At 41.7% G+C, this 21,988-nt stretch overlaps 1 protein-coding gene across 1 annotated transcript; it reads left to right on the forward strand.

The window, feature by feature from the left end:
- Positions 1–10,516: 10,516 nt before the first annotated feature.
- Positions 10,517–13,818, forward strand: LOC140762924 (uncharacterized). The gene has a single exon (XM_073100913.1). It carries the CDS (start codon positions 11,034–11,036, stop codon positions 13,692–13,694), a length of 2,661 nt encoding a protein of 886 aa, XP_072957014.1. The 5' UTR covers positions 10,517–11,033; the 3' UTR covers positions 13,695–13,818.
- Positions 13,819–21,988: the final 8,170 nt, after the last annotated feature.

Here is a 21,988-nt window from a genome sequence, read left to right on the forward strand (position 1 = left end):
TTTGACCATTTCTTCATCGATATGTGCTTGTCTTTTTCGATGACTAATACACTTAGTTAGGATCTTTTCTTATTGAACAAAGTCTTTTCTTCGTCGGGATATGTTTATCTTCATTAAAATAAAATTCATGTAGGTCACATTTAAACGCAGGAGGGGTCGCATTCGAACACCCTTGCGAACGTCTGCATCAGATTCGCAAATATAGAGAATGTATATTGTGTGTTCGAACGCGGTCAGACGAGTTCAAACACCCGCGTTCGAACGCCTGCACCGCGTTCGAACGCCTGCATCGCGTTCGCACATAGAGAGATGGAGCTTTTGGTGCGTTCGAACTATCACATATAGAGATGGAGCTTTTGGTGAGTCCAAATACTACCATTGAATTGTCTAACTTATTAGATAACTTTTTTGGACTGTTTGAGGAGCCACAAGAATTGCCACCGAGAAGAGCGGCGGACTATCGCATAGAGATTGTACTAGGGGCTGCACCGACAAACGTGAGGCCATATCGATATCCACATGTGCAAAATGAAGTTATTTCAAAGATGGTAACCGAGATGTTGGAGCAAGACCTCATTCAACCAAGTCATAGCTCATACTCATCCCCGTGCTATTGGTGCAAAAAAAGGACGGGACATAACGTTTTTGTGTCGACTGTTGGGCATTAAATGTTATTACTGTCAAAGACCGGTATCCTATCCCGATTATTGAGGAGTTGTTGGATGAGCTTGCAGGGGTGACTATATTTAGTAAGCTTGACTTGAGGGCCGGGTATCATCAAATTAGAGTTTACTTGGTGGAGATGCACAAAACTATATTTCGGACTTCGGACGAGCATTACGAGTTCCGAGTGATGCCTTTTGGTCTCACCAATGCTCCGGCTACCTTTCAAGGCCTCATGAATAATATATTTCGGCCTCTATTGCGAAGGTATGTCTTGGTATTTTTTGGCGACATTTTGATGTATAGCATGACTGAATTGAAGCATTAGCAGCATTTGGATGATGTGCTGAATTTGTTAAAGCAAAACTAATTGAAGATTAAGAAGTCCAAGTGCCTATGGGGAGTACCACAAGTGGAGTATTTAAGCCACATAATTTCAGCGGATGGTGTAGCAGCGGATCCTCAAAATGTTGCATGACCGCTTGGTCTATTCCTACTACTACCACCGGATTGAGAGGATTTTTTGGGGCTGATCGGATATTATCGACGCTTCATCGTCGGATATGGAAAAATCGATGCTCCTCTCACTTCTTTGTTGAAAAAGGACTCTCTTAGATGGACGGATGAAGCCACTTCAGCCTTTGAAAAACTAAAAACAGCAATGACGATGGCACTCATTTTAGCGCTACCGGACTTCACCAAAGAGTTCATTGTGGAATGTGATGCATCGGGTGTTGGCATAGGAGCTATACTAATACAAGGAGGACGTCCCATAGCCTTTCTTAGTAAGGCTTTGTCACAAAAATCTCAGCAATTATCGACTTATGAGAGAGAGATGTTAGCAATTCTACATGCGGTGATAAAATGGAGGCCTTATTTGATTGGTAAACAATTCATTATCCAAACTGATCAAAGGAGTCTTTCAAACTTTATGGGATAGCGCATACACACTCAGGCACAGTAGAGCTGGGTCATAAAATTACTGGGATATGATTATGAAATCCAATACAATAAGGGAATGAAAAATAGAGCGGTGGATGCACTATCGTGCCAACCCAATACCGCCGAGCTTACAGCCTATTCTTCTCCTAACTTTCCTTTCTTGACGAGCTGAGGTATGCATGTACATCTGACCCACATATTTTGAGATTGTTGCAGGAGGTGATGGATGATCCGGAGTGCCATCCAGACTTAGAGAATCGATGCGGTTTATTGCTGGACCGTAGATGCATTCGAGTGCCCGCAAATGATGGATTGCGACAAAAATTGTTAGAGCACTTCCACCAAACTCCAGAGGCTAGTCATGAGGGTGTCTTGAGGACTTATAGGAGTTTATCTCAGAGTTGCACGTGGCTAGGATTGAGATAGGATGTGAGGAGTTTTGTCTGTACTTGCAAAGTCTATCAAAGGGCTAATGCAACAACATTGAAACTAGCTGGATTACTATATCCTTTACCTATACCGAACCGTATTTGGGAGGACATTTCTATGAATTTCGTAGAGGGTCTTCCGTTGGTACGTGGTTATTCTGTTATCTTTGTGGTGGTTGACAAATTGAGCAAGTATGCACATTTCTTGGTATTATCACATTTGTTTTCTACCAAGTCGATGGTTGAAATTTTTGTTAGAGATGTTGCTCGGTTATATGGCATGCCACGCACAATTGTCTCGGATCGTGATCGTGTATTTATGAGCAACTTTTGGACTGAGTTTCAGATTGCAGGGGACTCGATTGAACTTCAGTTCGGCCTACTATCCATAGACGGACGGCTAAACCAATGTGGTTAATTGAGGCATTGAGCAATATTTTAAGTGTTTTGTTGGAGAGATGTCCAGACAATAGTTGGAGTTCTTACCGTGAGCGGAGTGGTCTTACAACACCGCCTATCATAGTAGTATTGGCATGACTCCATTTGAAGTGGTGTATGGTCGCACGGCTCCAACGTTGCATGCTTATGATCTAGTGGCATCTGCAAACCGGATGGAGGTGGACTTAGCGTAGATGGATAGAGACGCCACATTGAGGAGGTTGCGTGCTCATCTTAAACTTACTCAAAACCGCATGAGGCAAGTTTATGATCGTAGCCATAGAGAGTAGGTTCACAAGTCCACCTCCCTCATGATCGCGTTCGAACGCCCTTGCGAATGTCTACATTAGGTTCACAAGTACAAAGAACACATATTGTGCATTCAAATGCGATCGGGCAAGTTCAAACACCCGCATTCGAACGCCTGCATCGCGTTCGCACATACAGAGATAGAGCTTTTCGTCGTTCGAACGCGATCGATGGGAATCCTCTAGAATTAGAGTTACATATTATTTTAGGACTTGTTGGCTAGCATCTATAAATATGTGGATGACAGCCAAATTCATAATGCTATTAGATTATGGATTTCTTGCCTCCTATCTTCTCTATAGACTCTCTCCCTCTTGCCTCTTCACCATCCTTCCACCTCTACCATTGGCAAGGTTTCTCCTAAATTCTAATCTCTCTCGTCTGTCGAGTCACCCGTCTTCTTTGGGATCTCGACCACTTCGTTCCCTTTGTCTACTTTTCTTAATCACATCCACTATCCACCCTCATCTCCATACCTATCCATAACCCTAACATCCACCCTATCCGTCACCACCACCATCACCCGCATTCTTTCATGTTTTCATCCCAGTTGCAGTTTAAATCTACGAAGGGCATAAATTCTAAAGTTGGAGATCAGGAAGTTATGAATCTAATCCACTTAGTTTCATAAATTTCTGACTACTGGAGAATATTTGACGAATATTTTCCCAGGGTTATACGGACTACTTCCTACAATAAATTCAGATTTTAAGGAATTATTCTGTAGCCAATTTTTTAGTACAAGAACCCATCAATGACATATTAGTTTATAGCAAAACTTAGCTAGATCATTTATAGTAGTTGAAGGATGTATTGAATTTGTTGCATCAACATGAGTTGAAGGTCAAGTTGTCCAAATGTCTATGGGGGGAGCAACAAGTGGAGTACCTTGGGCATATCATCTCAGCCCAAGGCGTTGCAACCGACCTAGGAAAAGTAGCTTGCATGACGGAGTGGCCGACTCCAAAGAATCCCAAGGAACTGTGTGGATTTTTTTGTGTTTGACAGGATACTATAGGCGATTTGTGGCGAGATATGGGAAGATTGCTACTCCATTAACTATGTTGTTGAGAAAGAACAGCTTCATCTAGAGTGAGAAGCCTACAATAGCTTTTGAAGCCCTCAAGATCGCCATGACCGCAACTCCTAGACTCACATTGCCTAACTTCACCAAACAGTTTGGCAAAGGAGCCGTGTTAATGAAGGAAGGACAACCTATTGCTTATCTTAGCAAGGCCTTATCTGATAGCTTAAGGCATTTGTCGACGTACGAGCGTGAGATGTTGGCAATTTTGTATGCGATCACCATGTGGCAACCTTACCTCATTGATCGACGCTTTTCAATCGAAATGGATTGATAGAGCTTACTTTATTTCTTGAAACAATGAGTGCATACACCTGCACAGCAAATATGAGTATCCAAACTCATGGGATATGACTTCAAAATGGTGTACAAAAAGGGGACAAAAAAAATATATAGGGCTATTGATGCTCTATCAAAATCAGCGGAGTTGGTGGCGTAGTCACACCTATTTTTCCTTTTTTTTAGATTGAAACTTATAGGTATTGCTGACCCTGTATATGCGACAAAGGTACAAGAAATGAAGGTAGATTTAAGGCAGCATGCGACCAAAGAGAGAGATGGATTGTTGACTTTTTAGGGCCGCATTCTTGTACCAATCAATACCAAGCTCCGACGGTGACTATTAGGGTACTTCCATGACACTCCTACAGCTGGGCATGAAGGATTGTTGAGAACATACAAGTGGTTGTCCCAAAGTTGCACTTGGCGAGAAATGAAGGCTGAAGAAAGGTGCTACGTCAATGAATGTCAAATTTGCCAACGTGCTAAAATCGAAGCGATGAAACCCACTGGATTACTCCAACCTCTTCCTATTCTAGAGTAGATTTGGGAGGACGTTCTATAGATTTCGTTGAGGGACTTCCAAAAGCTAGAGGATATTTTGTAGTGTTGGTAGTAGTGGATCGTCTTAGCAAGTACTTTAGCACACCTATTTTCAACAAAGGGGTTTGTTGAAATTTTTATTCAGGATGTTCCTAAATTATATGGCATGCCAAAGATGATTGTATCCGATAAAGATTGTATTTTCGTTAGCAACTTCTGGTCAGAATTTTTTAAATTACAAGGTACACAGTTGACACTTAGTTCAGCCTATCATCCATAGACTGACGGCCAAACGGAGGTTGTTAATCATAGATTGGAGCAGTATTTGAGATGTTTTATTGCAGAGAAGTCAAATGAGTGGTAGAGGTATCTTCCATGGGTAGAGTGGTCCTATAACACCGCATACTGTCATTCCATTTAGACACCTTTTGAGGCAGTGTACAGATGGACAACACCGATGTTGTAGACATACGATAGAGCGGCGGTAGCGGACCAATCAGAGGTGGACTTAGAGTTGATTGACAAGGATGAAACCTTGAGGAGATTGAAGGAGCATCTCACAACAGCTCAAAACCGTATGAAACAAGTCTATGATTGAGTGAGAGTTTGCTGTGGGCGATTTAGTTTATGTACGGGCACAGCGTTATCGGCAGATCACACTATAAGGCAAGTATTGAACCAAAAGATATCTTTCTAGTATTTTGGACCGTATAGGGTCAAGGCGAGGGTTGGACCTGTTGCATATTTATTAAACTTACTAGAGGGGTAACGAGTTCATCTGGTGTTCCATGTGTCAATTCTGAAGGCGAAGATTGGATCTAATATCATAGTGGGAACTGACATACCTAAGCCGGTTGCATAACAAGATATTAATGAGCTAGTTTGGATTTTGACCAAGTGAAGACAATGACATGATGAGCGATTAGAGACAGAGGTCTTGGTGGAGTGGATGGGTCGACCCACTAACGAGGTGACATGGGAGTTGGAGGATGGATTGATAGACCGTTTTCCTCACTTTGGATCTTGAGGACAAGGTAAGAAAAGCGTGGTGGGTTGTTGCGGTTCTTGAATTAGATATATAGTGGACATGATTAAACCGCTTTAACTTGTATCAATTTATGTTTATATTTTAGGAAAATAAGATAGCTTTTGGCAAATGTGTTTGAATGGAAATGGATGGCGTTCGAACGTGGCATTCGAATGCCTAATTTGCGTTTGTACATCCAAAGAATAGTTTTTGTCCATTCGAAAGCCAGATTTCACATTCGCACATCCAGAGCCCTATTTTGGGGCATTTGAATACAATCGGGGTAGCGTTCGAACATGCAACATATAAGTTGAGTCATAATAGGATTTATTTAGGGTTTTTGGATGATTGGCTAGCCTTCAAATATGTGGAAAAGTAGCTAATTTGGAATTATTGATTATTAGAACTTGCTTTGCCTCTAGGCTTGAGCCAATTTCTCCCTCCTCCTTTTTCCCTCTCAGAATCCAACCCGAACTCTAGTCAATGGGCGAGGTTAATCTTCCGTCACTTTTCCTTCCTCCCTCTAGCAACCAAACATACTTAGAAGTTCCATTCTCCCACGTCATCTTGTTGAAGACATTAACGCATCCTCCATAGCCATCATCATTTCCCATAACCCTAACCAAATAATCCACGTCCATCTCATCACCTTTTGACCTTTGGTCATTGTTTCCTTCATAACTTTCTATCTACTAGCCCGATCGATGACATTCCAATTGCGTTAGATTTCTAACTTCCAGATGAATAACATATCCGAATCTTAGATTGTTCTAATAATTGGATTGATAATTATTGCCTTCACAAGTTCCATTTTGAGTTCCGTCTAGATTAACAAGCCGGATAGACAATCATCTTCACCAAAGGCAATCACAACAGATTGCCAAAGGAAAACATCAGTAAATCATCAAAATGTGACTTAGCTTAATAGCTCCATCAGGTTTATCCAAGGTTTATCAAATTTATCAAAATGTGACTTATCTTCTTATTTGTTGAAATATTAAGGTAGCTCATTTGATTAGTCAAAGTAGTGTAGAATTCAAAAGTAATTTGACATTGGTGATTTAGTTTTAAGAAGACTCTTGATCTTCTCCATACCTTGGAGTTATTACAACCTTTTGGGTTCTCCAAAGTTGGAAAATAAAGAATCTTATACTATAACTAAGAGTTATATAGAATAATGAAGAGTCGTATAAGCCACTATATTAATATATGGTATTATCCTATGGAATAGCAAGCAAATGAAGTAAGAAAAGTTTAAAGTTTTTATCCACTTTATCTTGTGCTAAGTATCAAGAGGACAATCTTCTTCTCTTGAATTTTTCTACCACTATGTCCTAACAAAGTGGTTTCAAAGCGAGCTTTCCTCGAAATACCATGGCTTTCAATAGCTTGTTGCAAATCCAACTTCCTTACTTCACTAGGAAGATTTATAACCAATGGAGAATCCAAATGAAGGTTCTCCATATATCTTAAGAGCTATGGGATATCCAATGGAGTATCCAAATGAAGGTTCTCCATGAATTTTAAGAGCTATAGGATATCGAAGAAAATGACTATGTTGAATCGGAGAATGCAATAATGCTCACAACACAACAATTTAGTATCCAGAGGAAGTCCATGAGGAGGCCGTGGAGAAGGGTGCGAAGGAAGATTCCAAGCTAAAATATCAATGCATGCATATTCGAGTACTTCCGCGTCGAGGACATTACGAGTGGACGGACTCGTTAGAAAGCATAATGTGCACACCCTCATTGATTTCGGAAGTACACACAACTTTCTAGATGAGAGGTTAGTGAGGAAATTAGGCTTGGACATTGAACTGATCGCGGGGTTTGAGTTTGTTATTAGAGATGGCATGAAGCTTTGAGTGGAGAGCTTGTTCGCCAGGTCGATATATGGATGCAAGGACATGACATCATTGTGGACTTATATCCGTTGGCGCTACAAGGAGCGGATATTATGCTAGGCACTTAGCGGTTGTAAAACTTGGAACCTCTCACATTTGATTTCTAGAGCATGTGGATAAAATTTAAGTAAGAAAACAAAGAGGTGCGGCTTGATGGTGTTCGATCCCCATCGATTCAAGCAATGTAGCCGATGGTGGGGCTGCCTTGTGTGAGTGATTGAGCCTATCTTCTTCAATTAAGACTAGCATAAGATGAGCCTCAAATGAGTCCAAGTACTACAATTGATTGGTCTAATTTATTAGATAAAATTTTTGGACTGTTTAAGAAGTCACAGGAGTTGCCAGACGAATGGTGGACTATCGCATAGAAATTATGCCCGGGGCTACACCAACGAATGTGAGACCATATCGGTATCCATATGTGCAAAGGAAAGTTATCTCTAAGATGATAGTTGAGATATTGGAAAAATGACTTATATAACCAAGTCATAGATCTTACTCATCGCCCATGCTATTGGTGCGGAAGAATGACAGGACATAGCGTTTTTATGTCGACTACCAAGCACTAAACACTATCACCGTCAAGGACCGGTATCTCATTCCGATCATAAAGGAGCTGCTAGACGAGCTTGCAAGGGTGACCATTTTTAGCAAGCTTGACTTGAGGGCTGGGTATCATCAAATTAAAGTTCACCCAAGGGATGTATATAAAATTATATTTCGGACTCCGGACGGGCACTATGAGTTCCGGGTGATGCCCTTTGGTTTCATCGATGCCCTTTGGTCTCACCAATGCTTCAGCTACTTTACAAGACGGCATGAATGACCATTTTTGGCCTCTACTGCGAAGGTATGTCTTGGTATTCTTTGATGAGATTTTGATGTACAACAGGACTGAAATGGAGCATTGGTGACATTTGGAGGATGTGATGAATTTATTAAAGTAAAACTAGTTGAAGATTAAGAAGTCCAAGTGCCTATGGGGAGTACCACAAGTGGAGTATTTAGGTCACATCATCACAGCGGAGGGAGTGGCGGCGGATCCTCAAAAGGTGGCGTGCATGACCGCTTGGTCGATCCCTACTTCCATCACAAGATTGCGGGGATTCTTAGGGCTGATCGGGTACTACCTCATCGCCGGGTATGGCAAGATCACTGCTCTTCTCATTTTTTTACTAAAGAAAGTCTCTTTTAGATGGATGGATGAAGCCATTATAGTCTTTGAAAAACTAAAAACAATAATGACAATAGTGCCCATTCTAGCTCTACCGAACTTCACTAAAGAGTTCGTTGTGGAATGTGATAAGTTGATAGTTGGCATGGGAGTTGTACTAATGCAAGGAGGACGTCCCATTGCCTTTCTTAGCAAGGTTTTATCATAAAAATCCCAGCAATTATCAACCTACGAGAGAGAGATGTTGGCAATTCTGCATGCGGTGACAAAGTAGATCATTATCCGAACCGATCAAATGAGCCTTCCATATTTTATGGGACAGCATATTCACACTCCGGCACTACAGAGATGGAACAAAATTGTTGGGGTATCATTATAAAATTCAATACAAGAAGGGAACGGAAAATAGAGCGACGGATGCACTATCCCGTCAACCCGATATTACCAAGCTTGCAGCCTATTCTTCTCCTACTTTTCCTTTTTTAACGAGCTGAGTTATGCATCTACATCTGACCCAGATATTATGAGATTGTTACAAGAGGCATTGGATGATTCGGAGCGCCATCCGAAATTGGAGAACGGAAGTGATTTGTTTCTAGATCACGGTTGCATTCGGGTGCCCACAAATGACGGATTGCGATAGAAATTATTGGAGCACTTTCACCAAACTCCAAAGGTTGGTCATGAGGGTGTCTTAAGGACTTATAAAAGGATATCACAGAGCTGCACATTGTCAGGACTAAGGCGAGATGTGAGGAGTTTTATTCGTGCTTGCGAAGTTTATCAAATGGCTAAGGCAGCCACATTGAAACCGGCTGGATTACTTCAGCCTCTACCGATACCGGACAGTGTTTGGGAAGACATTCTATGAATTTCATAAAAGGTCTTCCGTTGGTATGTGGTTATTCCGTTATTTTTATGGTGGTTGACAAATTGAGCAATTATGCGCACTTTTCTATATTGTCACGCCCTTTTTATCCAAATTAGTGGCTGAAATTTTATTAGAGATGTCATTCGATCGCATGGCATGCCACGCACGATTGTCTCCGATTGTGATCATGTATTTATGAGCAACTTTTGGATGGAGTTTTTCAAATTATTGGGGACTCGATTGAACTTCAATTCGGTCTACCATTCACAGACGGACAGCCAAACCAAGGTGGTCAATTGAGGCATTGAGTAGTACTTGTGATGCTTTGTTGGAGAGATGTCGAGATGATGGTTGGAGTTCTTACCATGGGCGAAGTGGTCTTACAACACCGCCCACCACAGCAGTATTGGCATGATTCTATTTGAGGTGTTGTATGGGCGCTCGGCTCCGACATTACGTGTCTATGACCCAATGGCATCTATAGATCATATGGAGGTGGACTTAGCTTTGATGGATAGAGATGCCACATTGAAGAGGTTGCGTGCCCATCTTAAACTTGCTCAAAACTGTATGAAGTAAGTTTATGATCGTGATACGATTCGGACTTCACCGACGTCGTCTCGAGTTTGGATTGAGTTTTAGGATAAGATTGAGTTTTAGGATAAGATTGTGTTTTAGGATAAGATTGAGTTTTAGGATAAGATTGTGTTTTAGGATAAGATTGAGTTGTTGGTTAGCCTATAAAAGTATGTGTAGGGCAACCAAAATTATTATTGAATATTGAGAATTGAGTTTGCCTTGCCTCCTTCATCTTCTTCGCTCTCGTTCCCTCAATCTCCCCGGCAACGCCGCTTCTAATCTCCCTCGACAGGCCAATCACCCTAGTCCCTTAGGAGTGGCCCTCTTCTCCCCCTTCTTCCAATTTATCCATCGCTATCCCTAACCTTTCCATCATCCATAACCCTTCCACCATCACTTTTACACCGGTGCCACCCCATCAACACCGGCCCTCCACAATCCACCATTACCCAAGATTTCGTGCCTTCATCCACGGAATCCAAAAACAGAGTATCCTGACGTTCGTCCACTAAACGAACGATATTTCGAGATCCCCATCTCCGATTCGCCTGAAACTAGATCCGTTGGAAAGCTCTTTTCCGGGCCTACAACATATCAAAATTTCACAGCGATCCAACGGCGGGATATTTCGGGATCTGATCTCAAAGTTCCGTGCAAGATCGTATTAATCTTGAATCAGAGCCATAGCACCAAAAGAGGGTTCGTATCAATCTGGTATCAGAGCCTATAGCCGAGGAAGGATCGTAACAAGCTGGTATCAGAGCCACCGTTCCTCGGACAAGCGCTTCCAATGACGATCACTCGATCTAATAGGAATACGGAAGAACCTAGCGTTCTATCCATGTTGGGGTCTATTTCCAAACAGATTGCCATCAACAAGCAAATAATGATGGAGATGATGCAGGAAATACGGGCATGGACGAAACCTTTTTCAACAAGCAAGGCAATCACAAGACAGCATTGGGAACCCTCCACAACATACCCAACATCCTCCACGGCCTCCCCGTTCATCACAAAAATAGGGGAAAGTTCGGCTATCCAGCAAGAGCGAGATTCTACACCTCGACCTATGGTCAGCCGCAACGAACTGCCACCGGCTACAATGAGATCCTCAACCATTGTAGCAGCCCTCGGAACCTCCACATCTTCCCATGCACCGGAGACCTCGTCGACAAACCGCGAAGTGCTGGCTACGCCACACCTGGTCGCTGGATATCCCTCATCAGGAATCCTCATCGGTGGTGAAGGAGATGATCCGAAACCGCGAATTTCGACACTTGGGCGGCCTTTCACCAGCTCCCTTTGCAACCACCGTGAGTCGGCAACTAAGAAGAAATCGCATATGGCCTCCAGCGATCTTCTACCATTCTCCTCGGTCAATCGACAGTCGACCACGACAGCTTCGTCACCGGTGATGACGTTGCAGCTCCCTGCCAAGCTACAACTCAAAGGAAAAGGCCACGATCTTCCACCCATGGCAGCTGAAGGTGCAGATGTGGCTGGACATCGAGGAGAAGAAGTTGAGGAGCAACAACACGTGGAGGACACGAAGGCCGAAATCTCCCTCGACGCCTATTCGGGGACAGCCGCGCCAAAGACCTTGCGGGTGAACGGTGTAATCAAGAAAACCACAGTGAGAATCTTGATTGACACTGGGTCCACCCACAACTTCATTGACATGAGGCTCCTTAGGAAGATTGGGCTCGAGTCGGAACCCACGGAAGGGTTCGATGTGACGATTGGAGATGGCACCACCTTGCGAGCAGATTCTATTTGTGGAGGTGCAGAATTGAAGGTGCAAGGCCAAACTTTCACATTGGATCTTTATCCATTGGCCTTGCAAGGTGCCGATATTGTTTTAGGGACCCAATGGCTTCGGAGCTTGGGGCCCGTGACCTTTGATTTTATAAGCCTCACATTGACCTTTTGGAGAGATGATCAGAGAGTGTTGTTGGATGGAAGTAAACCGCTGCTTGAACTTTCAAAAGAAAGGGAGCTCGCTTCTTTCTCGGCACCCACTTTTCCTTTCTTTTCAGATCTACGAAGAGCCAGTGCAGAGGATAGTGATCTGGTCCGACTCATGGAGGAGTTGAGAGAGAACCCCTCAAGCAACCCCGAGCACGAGGAGCGCAATGGGTTAGTACTAGAGCACGGGCGAATTAAGGTACCCCGAAACGAAGAGCTACGGAGGCTATTGATGGCACACTTCCATGATACTCCTATAGCAGGTCATGAAGGGGTATTACGTACTTACAAGCGGCTGGCCCAAAACTGTACTTGGACTGGGATGAAGACGGACGTGAAGAAGTATGTGCGTGAATGTCAAATCTGCCAACGAGTCAAATCGGAGGCACTCAAGCCTAGCGGGCTACTGCAACCACTACCGATACCAGAGCGTATTTGGGAGGATATCTCCATGGACTTCATCGAGGGGCTGCCGGAAGTTCGAGGACAATCGGTGGTGTTTGTTGTGGTGGATAGACTGAGCAAGTACGCACATTTCATAACATTGTCTCACCCGTTTTCAGCAAAAAGGGTTGCTGAAATTTTTGTTCGGGAAGTGGCACGCTTGCATGGGATGCCTAGGACGATCGTGTCAGACCGGGATCGCATCTTCATAAGTGAGTTTTGGTCCGAGTTCTTCAGATTGCAAGGGACTCAAATCAATCTTAGTTCAGCTTATCACCCCGAGACGGATGGCCAAACCGAGGTGGTGAATCGTGGACTAGAGCAATACTTGCGATGCTTTGTGGCGGATCGACCAAAGGATTGGGTCAAATTTCTTCCCTGGGCTGAGTGGTCATACAATACCGCTCATCACTCAAGCATTGGCATGACCCCATTTGAGGCGGTTTATGGGCGCACTCCCCCTGTCTTGCGTGCCTACGATAGACTCGCGGCGACGGATAGGACTGAGCTTGACTTGGAGCTTGCTGATCGAGATGAAACATTGAGACGGCTCAAGACTCACCTAGCCACAGCACAAAACCGCATGAAGCAAACGCATGACAAAGGCAGACGTGAGCGAGAATTTGAGGTGGATCAATTGGTGTTCGTTCGAGCTCAACCGTATCGACAATCCACATTGAGGCCAATTTTGAACCAAAAGTTGGGATACAAGTACTATGGTCCGTACCGAGTGCTACAACGAATCGGTCCAGTAGCTTACCGATTGGACCTACCTGAAGGAACCAGGATACATCCCGTCTTCCATGTCTCGGCATTGAAGGCCCAGATCGGGCCTAACCATGTAGTGGGTTCGACCTTACCCGAACCAATGGAGGAAGATGGCTCCAATGAGCCGGTTCGAGTCCTAAGTCGTAGGAGAAGACGCCAAGGATCCAGATTACAGACTGAAGTGCTGATTGAGTGGCTGGGCAAACCTACTGACGAGTCTACATGGGAGCTAGAGACAGACATCATGGATCGCTTCCCAAATTTCAAACCTTGAGGACAAGGTTGCGGAAGCGTGGTGGATTGATACGATTCGGACTTCACCGACGTCGTCTCGAGTTTGGATTGAGTTTTAGGATAAGATTGAGTTTTAGGATAAGATTGTGTTTTAGGATAAGATTGAGTTTTAGGATAAGATTGTGTTTTAGGATAAGATTGAGTTGTTGGTTAGCCTATAAAAGTATGTGTAGGGCAACCAAAATTATTATTGAATATTGAGAATTGAGTTTGCCTTGCCTCCTTCATCTTCTTCGCTCTCGTTCCCTCAATCTCCCCGGCAACGCCGCTTCTAATCTCCCTCGACAGGCCAATCACCCTAGTCCCTTAGGAGTGGCCCTCTTCTCCCCCTTCTTCCAATTTATCCATCGCTATCCCTAACCTTTCCATCATCCATAACCCTTCCACCATCACTTTTACACCGGTGCCACCCCATCAACACCGGCCCTCCACAATCCACCATTACCCAAGATTTCGTGCCTTCATCCACGGAATCCAAAAACAGAGTATCCTGACGTTCGTCCACTAAACGAACGATATTTCGAGATCCCCATCTCCGATTCGCCTGAAACTAGATCCGTTGGAAATCTCTTTTCCGGGCCTACAACATATCAAAATTTCACAGCGATCCAACGGCGGGATATTTCGGGATCTGATCTCAAAGTTCCGTGCAAGATCGTATTAATCTTGAATCAGAGCCATAGCACCAAAAGAGGGTTCGTATCAATCTGGTATCAGAGCCTATAGCCGAGGAAGGATCGTAACAGATCGCAGTCATCGGGAGCAGGAGTTCGACATTGGCAGTTGGGTGTTCTTAAGAGTGCAACCGTATCGATAGGTGACCTTGAGTCCGATGCAAAACCAAAAGTTAGCACATCGCTACTTCGGTCTATTTCAGGTGTCAAAGCATATCGATCCAGTTGCATATCGTTTGGAGTTGCTTGAAGAGTCGAGATAATACACTTAGTTAAGATCTTTTCTTATTGCATTAGGTGTTTATTTTCATTAAAATAAAATTCCTATAGGTCGTGTTCGAACACAGGTACAGTCGCGTTTGAACGCCCTTGTGAATGCCCGCATTCGAACGCGGTCGGGCTAGTTCGAACGCTTGTGTCGCGTTCGCAAATTCAAAGAAGGGGGCTTTTTTTAGTGCATTCGAACGGGATTGGGTGCATTCGAACGCGATCAACGAGAATCCTCTAGAATTAGGGTTTTACATTGTTTTAGAACTTGTTGGCTAGCCTCTATAAATATGTGGATGGTAACCAACTTCATTATGCTATTGGATTATTGATTTCTTGCCTCCTTTCTTCTCTCTAGACTCCTCCCTCCTCCCTCTTTACCATCCTTCCACCTCTACCGTTGGCAAGGTTTCTCATCGCTTCTAATCTCTCTCAACTATCGAGCCACTCCTCTTCGGGGTCTCGACCACTTCGTTCCCTTCATCTACTTCCCTTAATCACTTCCACAATCCACCCTCATCTCCATACCCATCTATAACCCAAAGATCCACTCCACCCGTCACCACCACCATCACATACTTTATTTCATATTTTTGTCTCTGCTATAGTTTGAATCTATGAAGGGCATAAGTACAAAAGTTGTATATTAGGAAGTTACGAATCCAACCCAATTAGTTTCATAATTTGCATGCACTGATTCCTATAATAAATTCAGATCTTAAAGGAATCTTAGCGTAGCCTACCTTTGGTTCTAGATCCTATCATTTGGTATCAGAGCCTATCAATTGGTAACAGAGCCTATCAAGTGGTATCAAAGCCTATCACGAGAGTACATCTTGTCTTCCATTTTTCATTACTAAGGGAGTGAATTGGAGATCATTAGGTCGTTGGATTTGTTCTACCGAAGCCATTGGAGGAGATAGAGATCGTGGAACCAGTTCGTGTACTTGCTAGGCACTGACGACATCATGGTACCAGATTAGAGATGGAGGTCCTAGTTGAGTGGCTTGGTAAGTCATCCGATGAGGCGACATGGGAGTTAGAGACAGACATCTTGGAACGTTTCCCCGATTTTACACCTTGAGGGCAAGGTGGGGGAAGCGTGGTGGGTTGATACACCTAGTTAGAGTCTTTTCTTATTACATTAGTTATTTATTTTTATTAAAATAAATTTTTTATAGGTCGCGTTCGAACACATTTGCCAATGCTTGCATAAGTTCACAAAAACAGAGAACACAAAAAGTGTGTTCGAATGCGATCGGGCGTTTGAGGCAGTTTATGGATGCACTCCCCCTGTTTTGCGTGCCTACGATAGACTTGCAGCGTCGGATCGGACCAAGCTCGACTTGGAACTTGTGGACCGAGATGAAACCTTAAGACGACTCAAGATTCACCTAACATCAGCTCAAAACTTCATGAAGCAGACTCATGACAAGGGCCAGCGTGAGCGTGAGTTTGAGATGGGTCAATTGGTGTTCGTTCGAGCCCAACCGTATCGGCAATCCACATTGAGGCCAATTTTGAACCAGAAGCTGAGTCACAAGTGCTATGGGCCGTATCAAGTGCTACAACGAATCAATCCAATAGCTTACCGGTTGGAACTACCTAAAGGAACACGGGTCCATTGGGGCTTCCATGTGTCGGCATTAAAGGCCCAAATCGGGCTTAATCATGTGGTGGGTTCGGCCTTACCCGAACCAATAGAGGAAAATAACCTAGCTGAACTGGTCCAAGTCTTAAGCTGTAGGAGGCGACGCCATGGATCCAAATTGGAGACATAAGTGTTGATCGAGTGGCTAGGCAAGCCCACTGACAAGTTTACTTGGGAGCTCGAGTGAGATATCATGGATTGTCTCCCCAATTTTACACCTTGAGGACAAAGTGGCAAAAGCATGGTGGATTTATACGATTCAAACTTCACCAATGTCGTTTTGAGCATGGATACACCTTATGGGTGTCTTTTTCTTATTGTGTTAGTATTTTATTTAAAGAAAAATAAGATTTTTGTAGGTTGCATTCAAATGCAGGTGGGTGCATTCGAACGCGCTTGCGAACGTCTACAGGCGTTCACAAATACAAAGAACGAAAACTGTGTTTTCGAATGCGCTCAACCCCGTTCGAATGCCCACGTGCGAATGCCTGCATACGTTCGTATCGATAGAGAATGCAACTTATGCGTTCGAACGCATTCGACCCCGTTCGAACGCGATTGGCAAAAATCTACTATTTCTAAGGTTAATAATTGTTATTTTTTAGTTGTTTGGTTAGCCTCTTAAGGTGTGGATGGCAACCAAAAAGGGGATGATTAATGAATTGAGTTTTTGCCCTAATCTTCTTCCTCTCCTTCTCTCTCATTCCCTCATCCCACCGCTCCACCGCCTCTAGCCTCCCTCGACCGACCACTCACCCTAGTCCCTTAGGGGCGGCCCACTGCTCCCCCTTCTTCAAATCTCCCTCTAACTTTGCCTTAACCATTTTCACCATCCATAATCCTTCCTTATCACCTTCCTTGCCAGTGCCACCCATTACCACCGGTCTACCACCTCCATATTCCACCTAGGATTCCGTGCCTCCATCTACGGATCCACAATCATGTTCTAGTTTGAAACTTGCAGATAAAACTGCCTAACATTTGCCCACTTATCCGAAGATATCTCCGGATCTCGCTGTCCGATTCACCTAAAATTAGATTCATTAGAAAGCTCTTTTCCAAAGCTACCTATTAAAATTTCACATTGATCTGACGACTATATCTTCAAGAATCTCCTTCTAAATTTCCATGCAAGATCCTGCCCATATTTGAAAGCGAGATAGATCAGACCTAATCCATGGGAGATCGTATCAATGGGGGATGGTAGGTCCATTTCGATCCTCAATGATCCTTGGCTACCTACAGTCTTATCTTAGAATATCCACCTCCCCATCTTTATAAAGCAAAGTAAGTGACCTCATTTGCGATGGTAGCTAGAATCAGCCACTTATCTCTAGTATCTTTCCGGTGCTAGCGGCCTTGCTTATTCTCAACACCTTCATTAGTCCCCAATCAACCCTCATGCTAGACAACCTCTTCTAGGTGCCAGCTAGGCCAATAAAGTTCTTAGCCGAAGCAACTTTTGAAGCTATCTCTCATGGGGAGTGGCTCATTATTCATCAGAGAGCACTTCCAGAAAACTTTGGTCCATTATCTAGCAGAATAAACTTGTCTTGCCAAGAGTTTTAATCTTTTTATGGCGTTGCTTGGTCAGTGCTATTCCTACAAGGTCAATTCTCCACCATGGGATCTAAGAGGTTGATGAAGTTTGCTGAATGTGCTTTGCTGACAGTGAAACAGTTGACCACAACCTCCTAAGTTGCTCTTTTGCAAGGGCGGCATGGCTCTCCTGTTATCTTGGATTGAGGATCTTATATCAACCCCTTTTCTAGTAGATTGGATCCTATCTCTCTACTCTAACTTTCAGGCTAAGGATATTGCTTCTCCATCCCGTTGTCCATCTAGAAAACAAGATGCAAGAAGGTGTTTAAAAATAATAAAATTTTATAAATCACACCCTATATTTTAAAAATTTTGTGATTCACACATTGTCTTTAAGATATTTGTAACCCAACCCTTACTTTTTCCTTATACTTTTTATTTAACACCCTCGGTTAATTTAAATAGTACCAGCAAAGAAATATTCTATTATCATGTATGAAATAATTTATAAATATCTAAATTACCCATGTCTTCATCAGAAGAGGGGCAAAGAGGAGGAAAAATAGTGGTGATGGTATTTTAGTAATTTGGTCGATATTAGTTCAAAATAATATTATGGTGTTAAATAAGAATTATAAAGAATAAGGAAGGATCGAGTTACAAAATCGACAAAGACAAATACCTTAAAAACAAAAACACCTCACCAAGAGAGGTAGTCTTTAGCCCAAACATCTTATTCTCGAGCTTTTTTGGCGACTAGCTCAACTCTTCAGATTAGAGGCACCCACATTCTACTACGTAGGTTGAGTCGATGCTGCTTGGTGCAACAGTCTTCGAAGTGGCATCGGCATAATCATCGGGCCTGGCTCTCCATGTTCTCCTCTAGCAAAGTTAGTGTATCCTAGCCACTGCCCAAGTCTGTTAATAGGGGAAGCTAGGCCATTCTAGCTAGCCTTTTGGAGTTCTGCCAGCTCTTGTTGAGAATCGAAGCATGGTTGTTTAGTGATAGTCAAACTTCAGTCAATTGGATCAACTCTCTGGAGCCAAATCCAGACTAGGAGATCTATCATGTAGTCCTTTACTATAAACTTCTGCTAGAAAGGAACCTTTAGCTCAAATTAGGGTTTACCAGCAGAAGTAACAATGTCTACGCACACAATTTGGCCAAGCAAGCCATTTGTAGAGAGTCTTCTAACCTTTGGACAAATGAATAACTTCTTGCCACTTGTAATCCTTTCTAGATGTATGGCAACGGTCTATGGACCTTCTTTCAGAAAAAAAAACATTGTACTGATATTTTAACTAACTACTTTTAACTGTAATATTATTTATTTAACTCGATCAATAAAGATACAAAAGTACTCTTAAGATACTTTCTAACCTAAGTCATTGTTTGGTTAATAAATGAATTAGTGAGTTTGATTGGACCATTTTGATGTGATTTAGGTCAGATCAGATCACATCATGGGAACATTGGCTCAATGGATTGAGTCTAGTTATCTTATTTGCTTAGTTAGAGCCTTAGTAGGTTATGATTTTATTTAATTAGCTAAATCCAGCTCTGCATAGTTTTGAGAAAATATTAACAGAATATTCTATAGACGTATGAATAATATCAAACCAATTGAATAAGATCATCAACCTCCACAGATCTACAACATTGCCGCACGTCTCTCGGGTTCCACCACCGCTGGCCTTGGGTTGTGTATCGGAGGTGGGAGATGATGTTTATGAATAGGTAATAGATGATCATTGACATTAACATATCATACCTGGATTTGTGGGGTATCGGTTCGGTGTGGTCCCACTGCTGGTCCTTCTTGAGACACCAATCTTCGTCGATGAGATGACAAAGCTGATCAGTTCATGACATATTCCTTCAAGGCATTATGATTATTCTGCATTGCGTCCACCCTATGTAGCAATGTCTGGAACATGCCCCTAAGTTTATCTACCAAGCTTATGTTCACACCCATGGACGTTGGTTGACTCGGTCCTAGCGTGGCTGCCTCAAGGGAATCGACCTCTCGATTAGGATTATCATGGATTGAGTCTTCTTTTGTCTATGTGCTCTCTATTGATCTCCTTGTTCAAATGCACAAAAGAAGTTTTCTGTCGATGCAAACATGATGTAGGCGTTCACAAAGGTTTTTGAACGCGCCTCCAATCGCATTCGAATGTGACTTATAGAAAATTTATTTTAATAAAAATAAATAACTAATGCAATAAGAAAAGACTCTAATTAAGTGTATCAGATGCTAGGGCAAAAGCTAATTAATCTTTCATTCCATGCCTATGATGCAAGCCATAAGGACCTATTTATAAAGATTAAATCAAAAAGTCTAAAACAAATTTAATTAAACCACTCTTCCTTATCTTCTCGGATTAACCCTTTATTTTTTCACATATAGATTCTGAATCTAGAGAAGTCATGAATTGAAAACTTGTAGATATGGAGGTTGGCGATTTTATCCAACTAGTTTGATATTATTCTAATAATCTGTAAAATATTATGTGAATATTTTCCTAAAACTATGCAGAGCTGAATTTAGCTAATTAAATAAAATTCTAACATACTAAGACTTTGACTAAACTACATAAGAATAATAAATAAGATAACTAGACTTTATCTATCAAGCCTAATGTCTTTTGAGGTGATCAAATCTAGTCTGAATCACATCAGGCCATCGGCCTCTACATTTTCCTCCTCCTCCTTTACCAACTAGTGCCACCTCTTCTGTTGGCACGGTTTCGTTTAACTTTTAATCTCCCTCTTCTGCTGATCCTCCTACTCCCATAGGGTAGGCCTACTTCTCTCCCTTCATCTCTTTATCTTAACCATCTCCACCTTCCATACGATTTTTACCTAGGCCAATCATAATCTTTAACCATCTATTGTTTCCGTATCTATAAACCACCACCACCATTATCTATTGTTGAGCTACTTCCATCAACTACTCACCCTTCCCTCTATCATCATCTCCATCCTATACCTAGGAATCCGTGCCTCCATCTAAGGATCCGAAATCCCGTGTAGACCTAAATCTCAATCACTACGAATCAGATCAAGCCGGTTCTTCTTTTTATGGATACCTTAAATCTTCTAATTATATATTCGACCATTATAAAAAGTTTATACAAAATACATTTTATCTTATAAAATACTTAAATATATTAATAATGTTAAAATATCTATTTTTCGTACATTAACGATATTTTAGAGTAAACAGGTATAATATTTTTATTATTATAAAGAAGAGTGATATGAATTCCTTCTAATATATTACCTAAAGGGCTAAAACAATATAGAAGTATTTTTGTAAAAACTGTTTATTAATATTTCTATTTCTTTAAAGTTTAGTCCTACATATTTAGTGCTTATAACAAAAAATATTTTAATATTATTTTTGTAGTGAACAGTAATACAATTCTATTCTACATGGAGAATTATATTTTATTTTATTTAAAAATGAGATTATTAATGATACTAAAATATTTACACTTTCATATATTTATTTGATGACATATTAGTTTATTAATATTGTACTTTTGATGCTATTAGTACATATAAGTTATTGCAGAGAAAAATATTTTAAAAGGTAAACGTAGTATCTTAACAGAATATTCTTTTTTAGATATCCATTTGTAAATGTTGTTAGAGATTGGGCCAGGTTAGGGTGCACTATGAAATTATACGAAAAGAAGGGTGAAATCATAATTAGTTCAAAACTGAAGGTAAATACAGTAAAATGTAGGCTGTTATTTCGAAAATAATTCGCACTTTTATCGGAAACTAGGAAAGAGCAACGCACATTTTCAGGGACGCAGAACGGAACTGAAAAAATTTGAAAGCAAAGATAAATAAAAGAAAACAAAATTACATTTAACTCCAATATAATTTTATTTATATCATTTCAATCCTTTGTGGTTGAAACGAAAGTATAACTATAAAATTTATATCACTTCTTAGACTGACTGAATTTAAAGATACTTATTAAATATAAAATTGTAGAGAATTAGATAATACTTTTTTAAGACATTTAAAATAGTACTAATTATATTTTAGATAACAATAATATGATAAATATATTAAATAGGTAGATGTTTATGTTATATTTTTATTATCTGAAATCGGATCAA

The sequence above is a fragment of the Typha angustifolia genome, chromosome 1 (genome assembly GCF_048772165.1).
Source record: "Typha angustifolia cultivar Huaian chromosome 1, ASM4877216v1, whole genome shotgun sequence".
NCBI lineage: Eukaryota > Viridiplantae > Streptophyta > Magnoliopsida > Poales > Typhaceae > Typha > Typha angustifolia.

Coding starts and splice junctions, on each gene's coding strand:
- LOC140762924 (XM_073100913.1), top strand. CDS start 11,034: ATGACGATCACTCGATCTAATAGGAATACGGAAGAACCTAGCGTTCTA.